General features: G+C 40.7%; 1 protein-coding gene across 3 annotated transcripts; it reads left to right on the top strand.

The window, feature by feature from the left end:
• The first annotated feature begins 1,836 nt into the window (after positions 1 to 1,836).
• Positions 1,837 to 20,755, top strand: c7h19orf47 (chromosome 7 C19orf47 homolog). 3 transcript variants are annotated; one of them, XM_061682197.1, is made up of 8 exons: positions 1,837 to 1,884; positions 2,769 to 2,856; positions 5,359 to 5,473; positions 6,115 to 6,196; positions 13,141 to 13,263; positions 13,347 to 13,496; positions 15,863 to 15,936; positions 19,399 to 20,755. In XM_061682197.1, exons 1-8 carry the CDS (start codon positions 1,866 to 1,868, stop codon positions 19,918 to 19,920), a joined length of 1,173 nt encoding a protein of 390 aa, XP_061538181.1. In that variant the 5' UTR covers positions 1,837 to 1,865; the 3' UTR covers positions 19,921 to 20,755. The 3 variants fall into 3 exon arrangements, with proteins under 3 accessions (XP_061538181.1, XP_061538182.1, XP_061538180.1); XM_061682198.1 differs by having other exon boundaries at positions 13,138 to 13,263; positions 13,347 to 13,421; XM_061682196.1 differs by having other exon boundaries at positions 13,138 to 13,263.
• Positions 20,756 to 22,472: the final 1,717 nt, after the last annotated feature.

Here is a 22,472-nt window from a genome sequence, read left to right as displayed (position 1 = left end):
TTTGGATTCCGTGATACACTCGGCAGCTCGGAACTTTCTCCGAGTAAACAAGTTTGTGTCCGCCAGAATGTCTAAATTCGCGGATCCAATTAATGACGTCATCGATCGGATCGGCGAATTAAGACATTATAGCAGATAACAAAATTTCCATAAAATGCAAAATATTGGACAATCGGATCTAGCCGTTGAGATTCGTGGAAAGTCGAGAAGTAATTCAATGGGAAGAGTCCAACTCAGACAAAAGATCAAGGAGTAGAAGATGACTGGCAGGCACTATGGGAAAAGGAGACCATGGGGCGGGTGGTATCCTACTTCTTCGCTTTGCAGTCGTGGGTCAAAACAAAACTTGTTGGATATGGATGTAGGGGAGAAAGGGTCATGTAGACTGAGGCTTGGCCATTTTAGATTTTATAGTAATTTACGCATCGTGGGAAAACATTAAAATGGAAAGGGCTACATGGGTTACAGTATTTTCATACTGGGGCAAGATGTGGCACGGCTCCCTCAAACAAACACCGTGCCCCCCTCAAATCAAATCCGCGCAAGCTTCCCCAACTCTGTCTCTTCTGCTTCACGCTATGTGCACTGTGCAGTGCCAGCTCTCTGTTTGATCAGCTGTCTGCAGTGAGACTGTAGAATCGGTCATAAAGTCATTTATTGTTGAAGGAAATATGTTAATCTTTATAATTTGAGTGCCTTAAACTTTTTTTTTTCCGCATTTGTGTAATGCTGCTTGAGGAGTCTAATTTATTATGTGATTTGCGCTTGCGATTGTCAAGCTAGCGTCAGTCGGCCACCGGAAATGGTGTGTTTTGATCCAATTTAGGAATTTAGAGTGTCCAATTAATGCATGTTTTGGGGATGTGGGAGGAATGCGGAGTGCCTGGAGAAAACCCACGCAGGCACGGGGAGAACATGCAAACTCCACACAGGCGGGGCCGGGGATTGAACCCGGGTCCTCAGAACTGTGAGGCTGGCGCTCTAACCAGTCGCCCACCGTGCCGCCCATAAGTGCCCTATAAAGGGTTAAACTAAACAAATGTGGGTACTCCCCTCCTTGAGCCGTCACCTTATCGTGGTGGAGAGGTTTGTGTGTCCCAATGATCCTAAGAGCTAAGTTGTCTGTGGCTTTATGCCCCAGGCAGGGTCACCCATGGCAAACAGGCCCTAGGTGAGGGACCAGACGAAGCACGGCTGAGAGGCGCAGAGCAGGTGTGAGTATACTTATTGCTCCCCGGCTCGGCGCCTGTACGTTGGGGTTCACCGTGGTGGACGAGAGGGTACCGTATGGGGTACCGAACCCTCTGATACGGGCTGTCCGGTCCCTGTACGACCGGAGTCAGAGTTTGGTCCGCATTGCCGGCAGTAAGTCGGACTCGTTTCCGGTGAGGGTTGGACTCTGCCAAGGCTGCCCTTTGTCACCGATTCTGTTCATACCTTTTATGGACAGAAATCAAAAGCAATTGATATAGTACGTCTTTAATTATTCTATAAAATTCTATTATTATTATTATTATTATTATTACTACTACTAGTACTACTTTTCTCACTTTATTTGGACGTGACATGATGACAACAGACGTGTCACAAATGACAAATGCAATGTTGATTTTCTTGCAAGAATTAACATCTTTATTATGATGTGAATTGCCATTGTCGGATGATGTTGTGGGTGGGGTGGCCACTCCTGGCCAGCCCTGGCCACCCTCGCCTATGTTTGTGTGACAGCATCATAACGACTGGCGAGTTTTTGGAAAATTGTAGTTGAAATATAGCATCTGAGGAGGGCAGTCATACGCCATGAAGCCATCACGCTGCCGGAAATACGAAAGAAGAAGAAGACGTCACAGGACATTTGAGTAAATATGGCGTCCGTGACAACAGGTGAGAGACCGAAAAGGCCCGGTTTGCAAATCTTACATACCATTTGACACCACATAATGTCGTTTTCCCCCGTGCAGGGCTGCGTCTATCTCATCGTTATAACACAATGGCAACAGTTCGACCGTATTCGTCAGCAAAATGTCGCGAATGGCTGTTTGCGGCTTTTCATTCCTGCCGGCCCTTAGCTAATGCTAGCGCACGATACTAAATGGTTCTTTCTTTACCAGGGCACTTAGACGAATTACCTGTGTTTCCTGGTGATATGTCGTTGAGAGGCAACAACGCGGTGATTCCAGGACATAATAAAAGTTAATCGCGTTTTGTCGGTATTTTGCAGTACGTCACCCTAATCTTCAGAAATCACATCTGCATCAGAATGAATGGCCATCTAAAATGAAAGCATTAACGCCTCATGTTTGTTAATTTTGATGACTCTCTAAACGAGGACGTGTGTAACTCACATTGTGTTGGACATGTCGGGATGAGCCATTGTTGTGGCAGCTGCCGCCGTCACTTTGCACCAGTCATGAGTTTATAAATAACCTCAGGCTGCTTGAGGTCAGAATGTGTTTCACTTAACTTGTCTCCCTCTGGCCTGTTTGTGTCTCTACTGTGCAATGTTTGGGCTGATTGAACCAACGAGGCCAATTTATTTACAGTGTTCTACGTGGTGGGCATCTCAAAATGACTGGTTTTAGTTATAATACCTGTAATAATACTTGTGACCAGTCCAGGGTGTACCCCACCTCTTGCCCAAAGTCAGCTAGGATAGGCTTAAGCTTACCCCCAACCCTAATGAGGACAAGTAGAAAATGGATGGATGATTGATAAATGAGCAGGATCGACTCACCAGGTTGCTTACGTAATGTTTTTCTCCTCTTAAGCCACTTCAGAGTGGATCCAGTTTTTCAAGGATGCTGGCATCCCAGCCGGCCTGGCCGTCACCTATGCAGTTTCATTTGTGGACAACAGGTAAGCACAGAACACTTTTGGCAACCTGGTCTTATTTTTCTCATTATGTTGTATAGAATCCAGATGAGCGTGTCTGTTGCAGTACAGCAGATGTAAATCAGGCTAGTGTCGACCCGATACCAAAGTTATGACTTTGATGCTATTCCTTGCATAAAGTATCATGATACAGATGCTGAAACAATTACCTGAAACATAATTAAAGGCAGAGGAATCATGGGTGACCAATCATTAACCTTTAAATTTGTAGAATATATATATATATATATATATATATATATAATATAATATATATATTAGGCTTTACACGATCAGGTTTCTTGGGGCCGATCACCGATCATCAAGTTTAAAAAAACGATTACCGATCCGATCACAAGATGGGGCAATGTGTCTATTTACATGACTTGTTCATTTATTGTAGATACTTGTGTACTGTATACTGACTATCTTAAAGCATTCTCTAGTATAAAGTATTCTCATTTTAGACAAAATTTAAAACATCAATGACGTGGGCATTCAAGGATTAGTGTGACACATTGCTGATTCTATTTTGGAACATGTGGATGATGTTCCATGTTTTAACGCAACGTTACACAGGATGGGCACATGTGATCGCTATGGTCTCAGGGCGAGTTAAATAAAACAATGACTTGTGCGTTTGCTTGCTTCCCCCAAATGATCAGTTTTTGTTCTATTTTATGTTCCTCAGTGTTGTATTTGTTAGCCTTCCACAAACAAAGCGCTACACCCTCTTTTTAAATACGGGATACAAATTCAGAATGTTTCGTGTGCAAAACCACGACGACAACAAGCCCGGCTGGCTTCAGTCTTGCTGAAGGCTGGCAGTGAATTAAAGGAAGCCATTTTAACTAAAAAGACATACTTTTCTGCACGAAGACGAGGCAGCTAAAATGCGTTAGTCCAAACGTGTCATCGTACTCTTTTACTGGTTCAATAGATAGTTTTCAAATAATCAAATTGGATATTTCATTTGTTGGACTATTATTTTGAAATAGTACAAGGAGTAACAATTTGATTGTGATTCGCTAATCAGTCGTTAGTGTCAATACAAATAACGATTGGGGTTTTAGGGTGCGAGTCCGGCCACTATTACATACGGTGTCAACATTATTGGTACTTGCACATTTGTATAATCTTTAATAACTATACCGATTACGTAGTTTCAAGTCAAAATAAACACAACATTTAAAAATATAACAATTAGCAGGACAGATAACTCTGATCAAATGTCTTCTGCTCGCAACACTCCTCATGGTCAATATTTAAAACACACTGACTGATCACCAGTGATTGCTGCTTTGCTAGTGGGCGAACTACTAATGCTATATAGTAACGCTGCACAATTAGTCGAATTTTAATTTAAAAAGCAACATTCACTCGTACTCCTTGCTACTATGTTGGCACCTTAGCAACCTGTTGTGATCACATGGGCTCTGTATGACATCCGGGCGCTGCTGGATAGAAGTGCTAGAGGGGAGAATGGAGTGGCTTGCTTGTATAAGAGTGGTAAAATCAGGGATCCACTTTTAAATTTTAGATCCACTCTGATCTGATCCAATCCTTGTTTTTTTGCTGACATCGGACATCTCAAAGATCGGATTGGGACACCCCTACTTTTCACATAATCATTTGCGTGGTACTACTTCTGGGAGAAACTCGTTGCTCAACGGACGACTCTGTCACTGGACCAGAGTTGGGGGTGAGGAGGGGTTGGCGACAAGGTGGCGGGCTTCGTGGGAGGATGGGTGTGTTGGACGGGGCGTCACGCTGTGGAGCAGGCAAGCCGATGAGGCGTGCTTTCTGCTTTCTTCCACAACTTGCAAATCTAATGTATTGGCTATTATCACACACATTTACGCAATGTTTGATCGAGGAAATATGCACACATTCACATAACAAATTTATCGTGATCACTAATTACGATAATTTTCCCCAATTCTCTGATATGTTACGAACCAAACCAGTAACATCAGTTTGTTTGTTTGCATTTTCTGCGCTGTCAATTTGAAATAATGTCTTGTTTTTGAGTAAAGGGATGGAAAGGATTTTAAATCAGATTCATCTATTAATTGAAAAATTTATCAACAGATTATAAATAATAATAATCATTAGTTGTATTATTATACTTTTATAGGCCCCTGTTTTCAAGTGAGGTATGCGGTGACGTACTAATTCATTAACGGTTCCAGACGGCGTCCTGTGTAGCTGTGTGTTATTTTCTCTCCAGACACTTATTACTTTGCCGACTATATTGCTGTTCAAAGTAGGGCTGTCACTGTCCAATCTTTTTGGAATCGATTATCCTATATCGTCGACTAACCGAGTAATCGACCCCCCTCCCCCCAAAAAAATATTATTATTATTTAACTAATAATCTGGTAATCGGATCTGTACAACAATTGTGTTTTTGCCTGTGCTTTAATTTAATCAAGATAATGCGGTTGATTTAAAACATTTACTGTTTTTTATTCCTTGTCGCTGCAGAATTCAGAAGAACATGCTGATGGACCTGAGTAAAGACATCATGATGGACCTCGGCATCACGGTTGTTGGTGACATAATTGCCATTCTCAAACACGCCAAGCTCGTCCACAGGCAGGTCAGATCCCACTTTGGACATGTTGAAATGTTAAGAGCAGGCCGTACTTAAATTATTATCGTCTTAGATCCCTTTTCCACTGCACCATACCTCCTTGGCATGGCTCCACTTGCTATTGACTCTTCTATTGGTAAAACCGAGAACTCCGAGGCAGATAGTATTTATGCTAATACCGTATGCATGATGTGAACCACTGTTGGTCTATCCTTGGTCCTTTGTAATTGCCCTAAACTTGGAGGCTACGTGGGACAAAAGTAGAAACCTATGCTAACATTAGCTAGCCTTAGTGCTGTGCCTTAGCTTTGGCTGCTGTGGTATTGTACTCAATACAGTCACCACTTTGCTGCAGCTGCCCTCAAATTGCCTCCTAACCATTGCCAACAACCACATGAGGTAGACACAGGAAATCCGGTGTCCCGCGATACTATTTTGAAATGGAAAGTAACTGCTACTGTGCAGTGGAAAAGGGGCATTATTGGAGGACTATAGCATGTGCCTAAGAGTTAGTCTCTAATTAACTCTCTAGATTTGGTGGGGTTAATGTTGACATTGTAGAGGGAAAAACATGGACTTGCTAGACCTTGAACCACTTAATTTTGACTGTAACATGGCATATATTTTGCACCAATTTCCCCATTCAGGACATGTGCAAAATGGCCACAGAAGCCATCTCCTCAGGACAGACCAGTGTGAAAGCAGAGCTCAGAAGAACTGCCAACACTCGTAAGTACCAGCCAGCCTTAGCAATTACACTCTCAGCCAGCAAAAATAATTAGAAGTCATTTCTTTCCCACTTTTGGATGATTCAAAGTCATCTGTCAAACAAATCAGTTTTATTTTGCCCATCTTCAATTTGTTCACTACTTTTCATCATGAGCCAAAAAAAATAACCCCCCCCCCCATAGGTTCAATGTCATTCAAAACATAGTTAACAGTTTAATTTGCGCTAACCTCATGATTGGAATGTTTTTTCCCCCAAGTATCTGTTGTGGTACATACAGTCCTGCTTACCACTATTGGCACCCATGAAGTTTAAGTACTAAATGTAGAATATCTCCTGAAGAAATTAAATCACGTGAAACATTTTTCTATAGAGAACTTGTTTGATACAAAAGAGCAAATGATAAACATTATATGGACACATGAAACCAAAATGGAGCTTTTTGGCAATGCACACAAACAGTATGTTTACAGACGGCGCAATGAAGCCTTTAAGGAAAAGAACACCCTGCCAACAGTCAAGTATAGTGGAGGATCCATAATGCTGTGGGGCTGATTTTTTACATCTGGTACTGGAGGCCTTGACTGTATCACAGGTATCATGAAATCAGAAAATTATCAAGAGATTTTAGAGCAAAATGTCTTTGAAAAGAAAACTTGTTTTGAGGCCAAGGTCATGGGTCCTCCAGCAAGACAAAGGCCCAAATTACACATGCAAAAGTACACATCCAAAACCACACAGAAATGGTTGAAAGGGAACGAATGGACTGTTTTAAAATGGCTAGCAATGAGTCCTGATCTCAATCCAATTGAAAATCTTTTGGGGAAGCTGAAATCTGCTATTTGGGAAAAGAACTCTGCAAATGTTGAAGAGTTTGAACAAATTGCAAAGCTAGAGTGGGAAGATATACCACCTGAGAAGTGCAAAAAAGTTTATAATATGGATACACAAAATGTTTGGAGGCTGTCATCGCTGCCAAAGGATGGGCAACCAAATATTGAGGAGTGCCAATATTGCTGCACATGCTGTTTTCAGTTTTTTTTTCTTTTAAATTACAATGGTTAAGTTGAAAAAAAGTATTTCCTTTGTTAAATTACTTTGACCGCCAATGAAAAGAGCCTGACGATATAAGTATAATGGTGAGCAGGACTGTATCTCGTGATTGGAGGATGACAACCAGCTGTTTGACAGATAGTAAACAAAGAAAAAAGAGGCCTGGCATTCAGAAGCTGTTTATTGCCACTTCTATTTGAAGTTTACTTTAAAACTAAACATAAAACAAAGAGAATCACACGTTGTACCTAAATTTGCCTTACGGGAAGTCCGCTAGCTTCATGCTAACGCACAATGCAAACTTCCATAGACGGGCTAACAAAACTAGCATCAATGTTGTGGCCCTTATAAACCTTTAAGTGACTTATATTTGAATACAAGTGGTAGCAATACATGTAGACAGCCTACAGTAATACTCACAGGCACATATTCCTTATACTTTGAAAAAGGAAAAATTGCTTAGTTGAGACGGTCTTCTTGTGTGTTTCTTCATCAAATCTTTGTCGGGGTTTCACACACACATATTCATTTGTAGTGGGCCGCCACAAATTAATTTTGTCCGCCACTAATAGATTTTGGCACTATCTGTTCGTCCTCGCTCTGTGAATGTAGCATGTCATTACACGCTGGTACAGTAGGTAGCAGTGCGCATCGCCTCCGCCAAGATGCGCAGCTTGGTCCACCGGAGAAGAAGAGGTAGCAGGCAGCAGTGCAATACCAACCACTGTTAACAGGAAAAGAAGAAGGCAGCAGCACGAGGGACACATAGTCACGAAGGTAAAACAACTTGTAACGCTGTCAAAAAAAAGTCTCTCTACAAATATGTCACCAAACAAGTCCAGAAGTTCAAACAGCTCCATTTTATCATGTAATAGTTAACGTAGCTAGAAGCTAGATGTGCATAGACCCCATATTAACTCGAGCTATGTTCGTATTGCATGTCGTGGTTCTGCGCGTCATTTGACGTAGATGGTCAACGTAGATGTTCACTCGTCTCATTTTCACAGATGAATATTGAAAAATATTTCAAGCAAATTTCGAAAAAGCCTCGTCCTGAAGATGAGACACAGTCTGGACACAGGAGCTATATCCATAGAAGTTTATGTATTTAAGAAACACGTGAAAGAGTGAACAAATGTCTACTAGTGTGAAAATTAATTTGCCCCCCATCAGGCTTCAAGAAGAGCCGCAGGTGCGGCAGTACGAGTAGTTTAGAAGGGATAGCAGTAGTTAATCACGAAGATGTAAGACAGCAAGGCAGAAGCCAACATGCGATAGGGTCTTCTAGTGCAGAAGCAACAGGGGAGAGTTGGCACCTAACACAAGGCTGGTCCTTATTTATTTTCTTCTTTGCCTTTATGACTGTATCACAGATAGGGTTGGGCATTGTTTGAATTTGAGCGATTCTGGTCACGATTCCGGTTCCAAACAATTCTCGATTCCGATTCTTTTTCGGGGGCTGGGTCAAAAAGGTTTGCATGGTTTAAATAGTGTGTCCAAATTATGCACCCCATTTTCTTAGCAGCCCGCAGCATAGACTAAAATGAAAATTTGACCTTGGGTTCTTTATAACCAGTATCAAACCTATGAACTAAAAGGCAATGTGTTTGGAACTAACCCAATTGACTTATTGTTCATTAATTAATGTTTCAGATAAAAGTTAAATATAGCATTATTAAAATAGTTATTTGGGACTGCTTTGTCACGTCAAATGTTTTATACGTCCAAGTTTTAATTAGACTTCCTGTTTTAAGCTTGTAGCCTTTTATTTGGAAGGGTACGCACCGTAACTCAGCATTTTGGCACAAGAAGTACCTTCACACAACACCGGTGAATTATTATTTTTTGTTTTAAATGAATGGAACCAAATGCTATAAAACGTTGATTCCGTTCCGTACCCACCGATGAGGCAAAAGATTAGTGTTTGTGATACTGTGAGATGTTTATGTGAATTTTCTCCCAATTCATTGTGATGTAAAGTTGCTACGGTGAAGTTTTAGCTCAATGTTAAGCTTTTTTTTTTTTCTGTCATCGGCTTTTACGTTGGTTTGAAGACTAAAATAAACACTAAAAATCATCAGTGCAAAAGTGCAACTAACCGTTTACTTTGTTAGCTGCCTCAATGTCGGCATAGATGTATTTTATTGTTTCACTCACCCAATTGACAGAGAGTTGACTTCACTGAAGCTCCGCGCAGTGTAGGCTGAGGCTAGGAGCGGGAGGAAGCATGACAGACTTATACACATCGTGAAAGCCTCCTTTCCACAATAAAATCTTCCAAGTGTTGCACTGAGGCGACTGGTCATTAATTTGAACAAAGTTAAGCCACACTTCTGTTTACCGCCGCCAGTAGGTACAAGCACGTCTTCGTGCACGTTCTTCTTCGTTGGTTTTCGTCACTTCTTCTTTGGGGTCGGCGGACTGTTGGCATCGAAATTGGGAACCGAAATTTCTAAATTTGAACGATTCCGGGAGAACCGGAATGGTAGTCCTGGTTCCAATCGGTTCTTGATGCCCAACCCTAATCACGGAACATTAAAAACAGAACTACTGGATTTGACCCAGAGTGGCTCAAAAAGTCTCAGTTTAAGTCATGGCTCCACGTGACACAACATGGTAAATTTAGTAGCTGCATTATCTCTTTATTTATTAATAACAATGTGTCTTTTTATTTTTATTTTGTAATTTTATTATTGCTCTACATTATAAGGATTTTTTGTCGATTTGTACAGAAGCTAAGGATGGCCCAGTAAGGATGGCTTTTGCTGAGTTCAGGGCAGAAGTCTACAAAAAAAAAAAGACTACTTTGAATGGCTACTTTGTCACCACAAAGGAAATGCAGAGATGCCAAGTGTTCTGGTTTGGCCGTATTGGGCGGTTGTGGCTCATTTGGTAGAGTGGGTTGTCCAGTGACCAAAGGGTCGCCGGTTCGTATCCTGGCTCCAAATTTGTCGAAATTTCCTTTGGTAAGACACCAAAGCCTAATTGCTCCCAGTGGGCCTGGCAGCGCCTTGCATGGCAGCAGCTGCCCATTGGTGTATGAATCTGTGTATGAATGGGTGAATGTGAGGCTTTGTAAAGCGCTTTGGGCACTGTGATGGTGTCGATAAAACGTTATATAAGTGCAGTCCAGTTACCATTTTACAATTTATTGTGTTCCAGGCAGTTGCCATGTGTTCCGACGTTTTGGGGAAATTGAAAATAATGGGAGTCACTGATGGTGTAGTGGTACACTCGCCTGACTTTGGTGCAGGCAGCGTGGGTTCAGTTCCCACTCAGTGACGGTGTGAATGTGAGTGCGAATGGTTGTCCGTGTCTATCCGTGCCCTGCGACTGACTGGCGACCAGTTCAGGGTGTAGTCCGCCTTTCGCCCGAAGTCAGCTGGGATAGGCTCCAGTGTCCCGTGACCCTAACCAGGATAAGCGGTGTTGAAAAATGGATGGATGAAAATAATGGGCAATCTGGAGAGGACGAGTCTATATGCGCAAGTAACTTGAAGTTTGCTAGTGAGTGAGCGAGCGAGTGGCTTGGTGTCTAATTACCGTGGCAAGTTATTGGCTGACATAAGATTTACACTGCCAACCAGTCGCATTTTGCTCCATGTTAAAAAAAAATTTTTGATTTAACCCTGTCTGACGGGCAGTTCCGCGGCTACGGGTGGCTAGCTACTACATCGCCCCCATGTCGGTATATGAACTACAATTCTGACATTTTGTGATCACGGAAGGAGGACGAGGAATAACAGGAGAATACGGCTGAGCCATGCTAAACCTAAGCTATCGGTAAATGTCACGAAGGAAACACCGGAATAAGTGATTGGTGCCACAATACAATTTTCAATCAAGTCTCACTGGAACCGCGGTCGTTACAGCTGAGAGTAACCAACTATGAATAGCAAATGAATAAGTATGGGTGTCTAAGAGAGAAATTACACAGCTACACACAGGACATTCCGAAAACCGGAAATTAATTAAGAAGGTATCGCATATCAACCAAGAAGAGGGGCCTCTAAGATGTTTTATTTTATTAATATGTAATATATTCAGGAGTTATTTGTTTGCTTGCACAATCGAGTGCTGAGGTTTATTTATATATCTATTTTTTTATTGTAGGTTTGTCAGAGATGTTTTTTAGTATTTGTAAAATGCAACGTACTGTATTTCTTTTTTTTTTTTTAAACATATGCTCCAATACCAATGAATACATCCATAGCACATTAAATTAGTAGACATACATAAGTATATTTATTCACCTTAATAAGCACCTACATGATCACTTACGTGTGTAAACGTACATATGTATTTAAGCACATATGCATGCCCACACATATATACACACAACCCTTAAGCCCTCATAATCACAACCACCATGTACATGAATACATACAATATTTTATAGCCTATGTGGTCCGAGAGTGTTTTGATTTTGACTTTTGAGGTCTGCACAATAAATGTTACCAAATTATATCTTATTTTACTTTAATGTAAATTAGCTTTGCTTAAGGACCATACAACCTGATATTTCTTGTAATGTTATTCAGTCAATAAAAATGTCACTATATTATTGTATATTTAGCAATTTAGTGCCAAGACATCTTATTGAATAAATTAAAACTGCAATTAAAAGTAAAAGAAAAAGAAAAAAAAGCTCTCAATACTTTTGTCACTCAAAGCAACTAAAAAAGAAAATATCATACAAATATCAAGAAAATAGTGTCGTTCAGTTTTTCTGGTGTTGTGTTCTGGCTGAGACGCAAATGCTCCTGAGAAAAATCTAAATGTTCCAGACTAAATATCCAGAATGTTTCTGAGAGGGGATGATAGGGGTTGGCATCTCTGAAAGTAATAGACACTAAGCATATCTCACACTCACTTTTCAACACTGAATAGGGTGAACAGCAAGTATCATTTTGAGAGTAAAACGGTTTCAATTTTCTTTTTAATTGGTGCAATTTTGACAGGTATTTTTTCATTTAATCCTTAGGTGGAAACAGAGATCCGCAATCACCTGCAAGGAGAACACCTGGCCCCCTGCTTAATATCTATTAATGCACATGTTCCTGTGGACTCAAATTTTGAAATGGCTTTGGAATCTTTTTTTTAGGAATCCATGTAAAATTCAATGTTTTAATTAAGGGTGCAAATTTAACAGTTGTTATTTATTTAGATTTAAGTTGCCCACCTTATTTATTTTAATTTAAGTAAACCATTATATTTTTATTGAAATATATTTTATTTGTTGTTTGGTTTTACATTCATGTATTTGTATTTCAGTAAGCGATTATATATTTTTATTTAAATGTTTTAATATATTATAAGTTATTCAGTAAGTGTTTGTTTAAATTCAACAGTTTATTGTTGTTAAATTTGTTTATTTTCACTTAAGCATATTAGCTTCGATTAAAAGAAAAGTATTCTGTTGAACTCCAAACCTTTCTTTTTTGAGGGCTGGAAACATTGACCCCCCCCCCCCCCCCCCCCCCCCTCCCCCCCCCCCCCCCCCCCCACTCTCAGTGTTTTCCGGGCTGCTGGAACGAAGTAAATGCATTTCTGGTCATTTCAATGGGGAAAGATGATTTGAGATGCAAGTGTTTTGAGATACAAGTGTGGTCATGGAATGAACTAAGCTTGTAAGTCAAGGCACCACTGTACCTACATGTTGATACCGTTGCAGCATTTGCCGGTTACCAGAAGCTAACGCTGATAGCACTGTTAGATAATGATAATCTGCGCTAACACTGCAGCTGTGCTTTGTTTTTGACTCCGGTTGACTATCGATAGCAATGTGGCCATAATGTCTACAACTGGTCACTGATGCAGTGTTAAATTGTGGAACATAGGATGCACATTTAAGTTACATTCAGCCACAAAATAATGTTTCATCCCTCAGCAGCTACTCGTATGATAGCCAACGCTTTGAGCCATGACTCCCCACCAGCCACTCCAGTGCGTCGCCCTGACAACTGCCTATCTGTCACAGTATCCAATGTGCAACCAAGCAAGGGTAACAAAGCAGGTAAACCACAACCTGCTCAATATGTGTAGACTTTTTGCTCCTCCATAATTACATTTGGCCGCCACCTTTTCTTCTTTTGACAGTTGTCAGTCAGCCAGCAGACGAAGGGAACGTGTTGTCAGCCGCGAAGCACCGGCGTGTGACAGCGGAGATGGAAGGCAAGTACATCATCAACATGCCCAAAGGCACCACGCCACGCACACGCCGCATCCTGGCCCAGCAGGCCAAGAAAGGTAGGCCTGAACCAGTGGGCTGGGCGCCTCGCTGCGTGATTCGGGCTAATCGACTAATCAATACTCAAAGTTCTCAAACTCGAATCAGAAGGCATCGTAGAGAATGGGTTGCTTGGCCTTCATTTTACTCCTCCTCTTATTAATATTCCACACTTTATTAACTAACGGCCTGCACGTTTGGATTTTATTCACAGTAAGAGCTGCAAGATTTCTCTTTACTGTATACTAGGCAAACCTCCTAATTAGGTTCACCTGCACTATCAAATGATATCCAATATAGGATCTATAATCTCTGGTGTGTGTGTGTATACAAACCCTTTCCAATAAATTTGAATTTCACGGGAAAGGTTATTTTTGCCATAATTCCATTCAAAAAGTTAAGATTTCATAGATTATAGATTCCGGGCCCACAATTTAAAGAATTTCAAGTATTTATTTGTTTATTTTTACGTAACTTGGGCTTCCAGCTCATAAAACCCACAAAATCAGGAATTCCAAAAATGTTAATACTTTGAAGAAATCAGCCCAAATTTTGAAGACCATGAATGTTTCAAACTGAGTGTGACACAATAATCACCTCCTAAACTCAAAGCACCTGCACAGGTTTCCCCAAGTGCCATTAAATTGCTTCAGTTTGGTTTAATTGTCTTAGTTGGGTTCAATATAAGGAAGACTGCAGACTTGACAACTGGCCAGAAGACCTGGCAAGAGAAGATGCTCCAGCAAAAGAGACGACTGTGGGCTTCAGCAGCTTATCAAACAGAAGATTCGAGAACCTGGCCGAGATCCAAAAGAGTGGAATGAGGCGGTAGTCACGGCTTCAAAAGCCACCACATTCGGACACATGCGAGAGATTGGTTACAACTGCCGGGCTCCTGAGGTCAAGCCACGTCTGAGCCTGAGTCAACGTAGGAAGCGTCTAAACTGGGCCAAGGAGAAGAAAGACTGGAATGTTGGCCAGTGGGCCGAGGTCCTCTTTTCCGATGAAAGTAACATATGCATTTCATTCGGGAATCAAGGTCCAAGGGTTTGGATGAAGACTGGTGAAGAACAGATCCCAAGCTGCTTGAGGTCCAGTGTGAAATATCCACAGTCAGTCATGATTTGGGATGCAATGTCCAGTGCAGGTGTTGGTAAACTCTGTTTTCTTAAATCCAAGGTCACCGCAACAGCCCACCAGAATGTTTTAAAGGACTTCATGATTCCTTCGGATGAGGATCTGTATGGAGATGCAGATTTAATCTTCCAGCAGGACTTGGCTCCTGCCCATACCGCCAGAAGCACCAAAACCTGGTTTGGTGCCCATGCCATCACAGTACTTGACTGGCCAGCCAACACGCCGGATCTAAACCCCATTGAGAATCTATGGGGTATTATCAAGAGGAAAATGAGGGGCACCAGCCCCAAAAACAAAGAAGAAATGACAGCAAGCATCAAGGAAATCCTGGCTTCCCTAACTCCCAGGCAATGCCACAGGCTGATTGCTTCAATGCCACGACGCATCGAGGCAGTGATTAAAGGAAAGGGATTCCCAACCAAGTATTGATTAACGTATCGTTTTGAAAGTACCATATTTTGATTGATTTAATGTGACCCTAATTTATTTTCTTTTTTTTCTACAAAAACTGAGAAGTAAATGATTTCTTCACAGTATTAAATTTTTTGGAATTCTTGATTTCGTGAGTTTTATGAGCTGGAAGCCCAAATTATGGAAAAATAAACAAATAAATAATTGAAATTGTTTAAATTGTGGGCCCTGAATCTATAATATGTGAAAGTTTAACTTTTTGAATGGAATTGTGAAAATAAACTTTTCCATGATATTCAGATTTGGAAAGGGTCTGTGTGTGTATATATGTGTGTGTGTGTGTAGGTGTGTGTGTGTGCGTGTGTGTGTATATATATATATATATATATATATATATATATATATATATATATATATATATATATATATATATATGTGTGTGTGTGTATATATATATATATGTATGTATATATATATATATATATATATATATATATATATATATATATATAGAGGGAGGGAAAATGCCCTAAGAACAAGCAGTAACTGAAGACAGTTGCAGTAAAGGCCTCGCAGAGCATCACCAGGGATGAAATCCAACGTCTGTTGACGTCTATGCGTTCTATGCGTAATTGGCATCTGAAGCTGCTGTCCTAGAATTTAAACATGAATCCAAATGAAACCTTAAAATCCATCTAACTGAAAGGACTGCGACGCATTGCGCAGCCTGAGATGGTGACTAAACATTTAGATTGTTTTTCAAGTTCCCGCTGAATCATCGAAACACATGTAAAAGTGTCAAATGTTCTTGTTTTCTCTCCTTGTGTCCCTCTAAAAGGTTTGAAGCGCACATCAGTGTTTGCGAGACTTGGAGCCGAATCAAAGGCAGACCCAGCAGTCAACACAAATAAGGTGAGGACAATCAATCTATCCTCTTGGATAGCTAAGAGACAGTATACTGCACAACATGCCAACAGTCACATTATTGGATTGTGGAAGGCAAAAAAGATTGGCCTGAAACTAAAGAATCAGCTGGTAAAATATTTAGTGTGGCATACTGCCCTGTATGGTGGGAAAAGCTGGACTATGAAATGAGTGACATGAGGCCTTTGAGATGTGTGGATGGCACACATTGCAGCAAGTCCACGAAGTTTAGTCCACAGCCCCAATTCTGCTTATCAAAACTGACCCACTAGGCAGCTAGGATTCCACAAGAAGACCAATCATGGCTTTGTTAAAAAGGAGGAGTCAGAGAGAAAAAGGGCCTGCTTGCTTTCAAGATACCATGAAGGTGCGCAAATGACAGTTAAGCGCAGAGTTAATCTCCGCAGCCAAACAAGTGCGCAACTGCATGTTTTCCTATTACGCACATAGGGAAAATATGGCCCTTAGTGAATGCCTTGCCAGTTAGGTTTCAGAGTAGAATCCATGCTTTGGTGCCTTGTTGGATGCACACTGTTTGACTTGATTATATGTTTTTGTCTTAGTACTAATATATATTTTTAAAACATGTCTCAGGATTAGATACAGTCCCCTTCAAAAGTATTGGAATGGCAAGGTCAATTCCTTTGTTTTTATTGTATACTGAAGACATTTGGGTTTCAGATGAAAAGATGAATATGAGACAAAAGTTCAGAATTCCAGCTTTTATTTCATGGTATTTACATCTAGATGTGTTAAACAACTCGGGACAGAGCACCTTTTGTTTGAAGGCACCCACTTTTCAAGTGAGCAAAAGTATTGGAAGATTTGACTGATGGGTGTTTCTAGTTGCTCAGGTGTTGCCTTTTAGATTGATTGCTTAACCATTAGATAGTGTTTGTTTTTGGCTTTGGGTTTCACTTGTGAAAACTGCATTTGCTGTTAAGCAAATATGAAAACCAGAGAACTGTCCATGAGAGTAAAGCAAACCATTTTGAAGCAGACTGAAGAGGGAAAATCTATCAGAGCTATTGCACAAACATCGGACATAGCCAGTAAAACAATTTGGAATGTCCGGAAAAAGAAAGAAACGACTGGTGTACTGAGCAACATACATCTAACAGGTCGGCCAAGGGTATCAATAGGAGTTGATGACAGAAACATAGTGAGAGCTGTGAAGAAACACCCAAAGACAACAGTCAGTGACATCACTGCCAACCTCCACAGGGCAGGGGTGAAGGTATCACAATCCACTGTTCAGAGAAGACTTCAAGAGAAGAAATATACAGGCCATACTATAAGATGCAAACCACCCCTCAGCAAAGAGTGTCAGAAGGCCAGGTTGGATTTTGGATTTAAGTACAGCGATAAGCCACAAAAGGTTTGGAACAAAGTTTTATGGACTGATGAGACCAAGATTAACCTCTACCAAAGTGATGGAAAGGCCAAAGTATGCAAAGCAAAGCAAACATTTTTATATAGCGAATTTCACACACAAGGTAACTCAATGTGCTTTGCATGATTAAAAGCATTTAAAAACAAAGAAAAAAAACAGTTTATAAACGTTTAAAACAAAGTGGATTACGATTAAGAGAACATACAGTGCAAGACATATCATTTAAAAGTGGAAATGCTCTAAAAAGCATGAGAATGAAGAAGAGTTTTTAACCTGGACTTAAAAACATTCACACGTCACTTCTGTTGGCAACTTATTCCATTTGCATGCAGCATAATAGCTAAATGCTGCTTCACCAGCATTTTTCTAGGTGAAATTATCCAAAAGTTCATCAACTGTATCAGCTTTCAGTTTGTGGCACAGCTATGGTCTCCATAAACTTAGTGGCGGTACTCTCACTTATGTACCTTTTCTTAATAGACATAGAGGTTGTCTGAACTTTTGGAAGAATCTGTAATTCAAAGAATACACAAAAATGAGGCAACACCAACAACTTTTTATTTGATGAACAAGTGTCGAATAGGGAAAAAAGGCGGTATTGCTGTTATTTTTAAGTCATTACTTCAGTGTAAAGAAATTATACTGGGGGATTTTAGCTCCTTTGAATATCTCTGTTAGTTAGGTAAAGGTGACCCAAACGTTATTGTTGTAATAATTTATAGGCCTCCAAGATACAATCGAACATTTATGGAGGATTTTTCCTCTGTCAGTTATTTGTACTGACTACAACTATTTTGTCATAACAGGGGACTTTAACATTCATGATGACAATAACATGGGGAAAAAAATCTAAAGAACTCTCTGCTATACTAGACACATTTAACCTCTCTCAACATATTAATAGTCCAACCCACACTCAAGGTCACACCTTAGACCTGGTCATCTCTAAAATTCTATCAATTGACATTAAGGAGAAGGAAAGGATCTGCTTATGATCCAAAACACACAGCTCATCTGTGTAGCATGGAGGAGGTAATGTCATGGCTTGGGCTTTCATGGCTGCTTCTGGAACGGGCTCACTAGTTTTTATTGGTGATGTAACTCATGATGGTAGTAGCAGCAGAATGAATTGTGAAGTCTACAAAAGCATTTTGTCTGACAATTTACAGAAAAATGCATCCAAACTAATCGGGCGAAGCATCATCATGCAACAAGACAATGACCCAAAACACACTGCCAACACAACAAAGGACTTAATCAAGGAGAAAAAGTGGAAGGTCTTAGACTGGCCAAGTCAGTCACTGGACCTTAACCCAATAGAGCATGCATTTTACATCCTGAAGAGGAGACTGAAGAGAGGACCCCCCAGAAACAAACAAGAACTGAAAGAGGCTGCAGTAAAGGCCTTGAAAAGCATTTCAAATGAAGAATGCAACAGTATGGTGAAGTCAATGGGTCGCAGGCTTGATGCAGTTAGTGCAAGTAAGGGTTAGGGTCACCAAATATTAAATGTTATTCACTTTAAGTTAATTTCATAATGTCTGTTCAAATACTTTTGCTCACTTGAAAGGTGGCTGGGTTCAAACAAAAGCTGCTCCGTCCTGAGTTTTTTAACACATTTCGACGTAAATACCACGAAATCAAAGCTGTTTGTCTCATATTCATCTTTTGATCTGAGACCCAAATGTCTTCAGTATACAACAAAAACAAAGTAATTGACCTTGCCGTTCCAATACCTTTGGAGGGGACTGTGCTTTAATTTCATCATCTCACTCAGACAAACAGAAATTTCCACAATAATGTGTGAACATTGGAAGCGACGTTCACATAGCTTATTACAGATGACCATAGAAGTTGAAAGAAAAAGGAGGCCAGGGAGAAGGAAAACAAGATGGATTGATAACATCAGGATGTGGACAGATGGAGGAATGAATATGGCAAGAGAGAATGCATGCAACAGAGTGTCCACAGTTCTTTGAGGACAATGGCAAAACAGCAGCAGCCAAATGTATGAGAATGACTTCTTGATTTGCTTTCCATGCTCCTTGTGTTGCCAGCCCACCGGCGTCTTCAGCCGTCTGGACCGAGCAGGCGAAGTGGGGGCGGAGCTGAGGAAGATGACGGTGACCGGGCAGGAAGAAGACAGCGACGGCGAAGGCTCCGTCCTCCAGTACGCCGGCGTCCTCAAAAAGCTGCTGCCCCCCCTGAGGAGCGAGCCTCCCAAAAAAACGGCCCCCACCACCCTGCGGCGCCTGGGTGGCAAATTCAAACATTTGACGCCCGACACGCCTACTCCTTCCTCTTCCTCCAATGGTATCCCCCCGGCTAAACTCAGCGTGCTTCAGAGACTGGGTAAGCTCCAGGCCGCCGCCGCCTCTACAGTGTCCCCCCCACCTGCTGATACGCAAGACAACAGAGTGACGAGCACTCGGCCCAGGGCCAAGCAGAAAGTAAGCACGGCGAGCTGCAAAGTCAGCAGCAGCACAGGAGTCGGCGCTGGAGCGGCGGACTGTGCAGGCGCCCAGATGGACTGCAAGGCTGTCAGTGTTTTTAAAAGGCTTGGCAGCAAAAACAAGTAACTCACATCGCAACAAGGACTCTAAATTGATTAAAAAATTGTGTCAGGTTTTTCATTTTCCTTGTACGGACACTGACACAAACCCAGATTTTCTGTTTTTAAATGTTATTTTTAATTTTGCTGCCACTGAAACCCTAATGTTCCCCATTTTACCACCACACTGTTTAATTGCTTGAGGAGAGATATTACAATCTTATAATTTTTAAGACTTTAATATTTAAGAATATAAAAAAGATCCTAAGGCATGAGCATGACATAGACTGAACTGCTAGTATAGTTTTAGTAATTTACCTTTGAAGGATGATGCAACCCAAACCTCCTGTTACAGTATTTTAAAGTCCTCCTCAACATACCATGACAATTTACAAAAGACATTTTTAATTCATAATCTGAACAGGTTAACTATCTTACCCCTTTATTTTGCCGCTGTGGTCAAAACCTATAGTGAGTCACATATAGGTCAAGCCATAGGAAAACATTTCAACCTGTTGTCACTGCAACATCAGCTCCTGTACTAAGTAGAAATGTTTCTGATATCACTGAACCTCCTGGGGGACTTTTCTACCACACTCAAAAGCCAGTGTGAGTTGTTGAGTATTACAAAAAAATAAAATAAAATTGCAATGTATAGATTTGTTCGACTTGATTTCACACTGCACAGAACATGTTGTGCTGCATATTTTTCTACGTTGGAAAAACCAAAATATAAATCTACAATCCCAATTCCAATGAAGTTGGGACATTGTGTTAAACACAAATAAAAACAGAATACAATGATTTGCAAATCATGTTCAACCTATATTTAATTGAATACACGACAAAGACAAGATTTTATGTTCAAACTGATAAACTTTATTGTTTTTAGCAAATAATCATTAACTTAGAATTTTATGGTTGCAACACGTTCCAAAAAAGCTGGGACAGGCTTATGTTTACCATTGTGTTACATTACCTTTTCTTTTAACAACATTCAATAAACGTTTGGGAACTGAGGACACTAATTGTTGAAGCTTTGTAGGTGGAATTGTGTTATTCACTAACTTAACGTCCTGCTCACACTCAAAAGACCCCAAATATTTTACGTTTATGTTTGTCAACATTGATTCACTGACCTTAGTAGACTGTAATTGTGGAACAAAGGAAGCACAAAATGATGTTGACATTTGTGCAGACTGCATGGTGCCCTGCAAAGTCAAAACCTTACGTCATACGGTGAGTCGGTGTGCGATTGACTCCATGTCCACTAGAGGTCGCTCTCGACACGTGCAAGCCTCCCGTGCGGTGGTTGAACCCTCAGCGATGAAGTCATCAGGACTTGTGAACTGCAGTGAAACCTCAGTTCACCTCGTGAGCTATAATGTAGATGTATTGAAAGGAATTGAACAAAATACGAGCGGGAGGCAGTGGCTGTAAATAAATGCTGTATTTTTAGAGCATACACCTTGCCATATATTCGTCATTTAATCAAGGGAAATGGTGGCAACATGAACCTATTTTACAATGTGTTTGTTTTTCGCGTGAGATTGAGGCTGCAGTCACGCCTCACGACTCGTCGTGCCGACCCAATCTGATGCGGTAATAAGGTCGTACGGCAAACAAATTTGGCCAAACTACATCGCCGCAACGTTAAAGCGCTTTTCTGTTCGTATTGGCGCAGAAGCCACAAAAATTAACAACTCGCCGTGGAGCAATAAACGCGAATTGCGTTATGAAAATTTAGCTTTTATGCCTGAAGGTTACAGAAAATGTGCTCTCCCTGACATTTGATGTTTACCTGTATTTAGACATAATTTATATTTTGTAAAATTATTATTCCAGACGATCAATTACTTAAAATATATTTGAATGTGTCATGTTGTGCTAAGCAACGTATGGCCTGTGGGCCAAATACAGCCCACTTTGTTCTTTAATCTGGCCCATTGAGAATTCAAAATACCAAGAGTCGTGTAATATTTATTAAATTAATTGAGCCGTTTTCCCCGTAATTGATTATTTTTATCTCATTAAATAATTGTTTAGTCAATTACTTGTAAATAATATAATAAAAATGTAAAATCAACTGTAAAATGTAACTTTTTATTTTATTTTATTTCATTTTTTTAAGGCGGCACAGCAACCGACTGATTAGCACATCTGCCTCACAGTTCTGAGGCCCGGGTTCAAATCCAGCCTCGCCTCCCGTGCCTGCGTGGGTTTTCTCCGGGTACTCGAGTTTCCTCCCGCATCTCTAAAACATACATGATAGGTTAATTGAAAACTCTAAATTGCTTAGAGGTGTGAGTGCGAAAGGTTGTTTGTTTATATGTGCCCTGCGATTGGCTGGTGACCAGTACAGGGTGTAATCCGCCTCGAGTTAGCTGGGATAGGGTCCAGCGCACCCTCGTGAGGATAAGCGGTACAGAAAGTGGGTGGATGGATGGACAGTTTTTTTAAATCAAAGAATTGGTTATGTTTAGACAGACAGATAGATACTTTATTATTGCACAAGGGTAATTCGCTGTTACAGGAGTCTGTGCAGTAGTGAGGACGACACCACAGGGCATGTCGATTTAT

This window comes from Phycodurus eques, chromosome 7, assembly GCF_024500275.1.
Source record: "Phycodurus eques isolate BA_2022a chromosome 7, UOR_Pequ_1.1, whole genome shotgun sequence".
NCBI lineage: Eukaryota > Metazoa > Chordata > Actinopteri > Syngnathiformes > Syngnathidae > Phycodurus > Phycodurus eques.
This window is presented reverse-complemented; position numbering and strand designations above follow the sequence as displayed.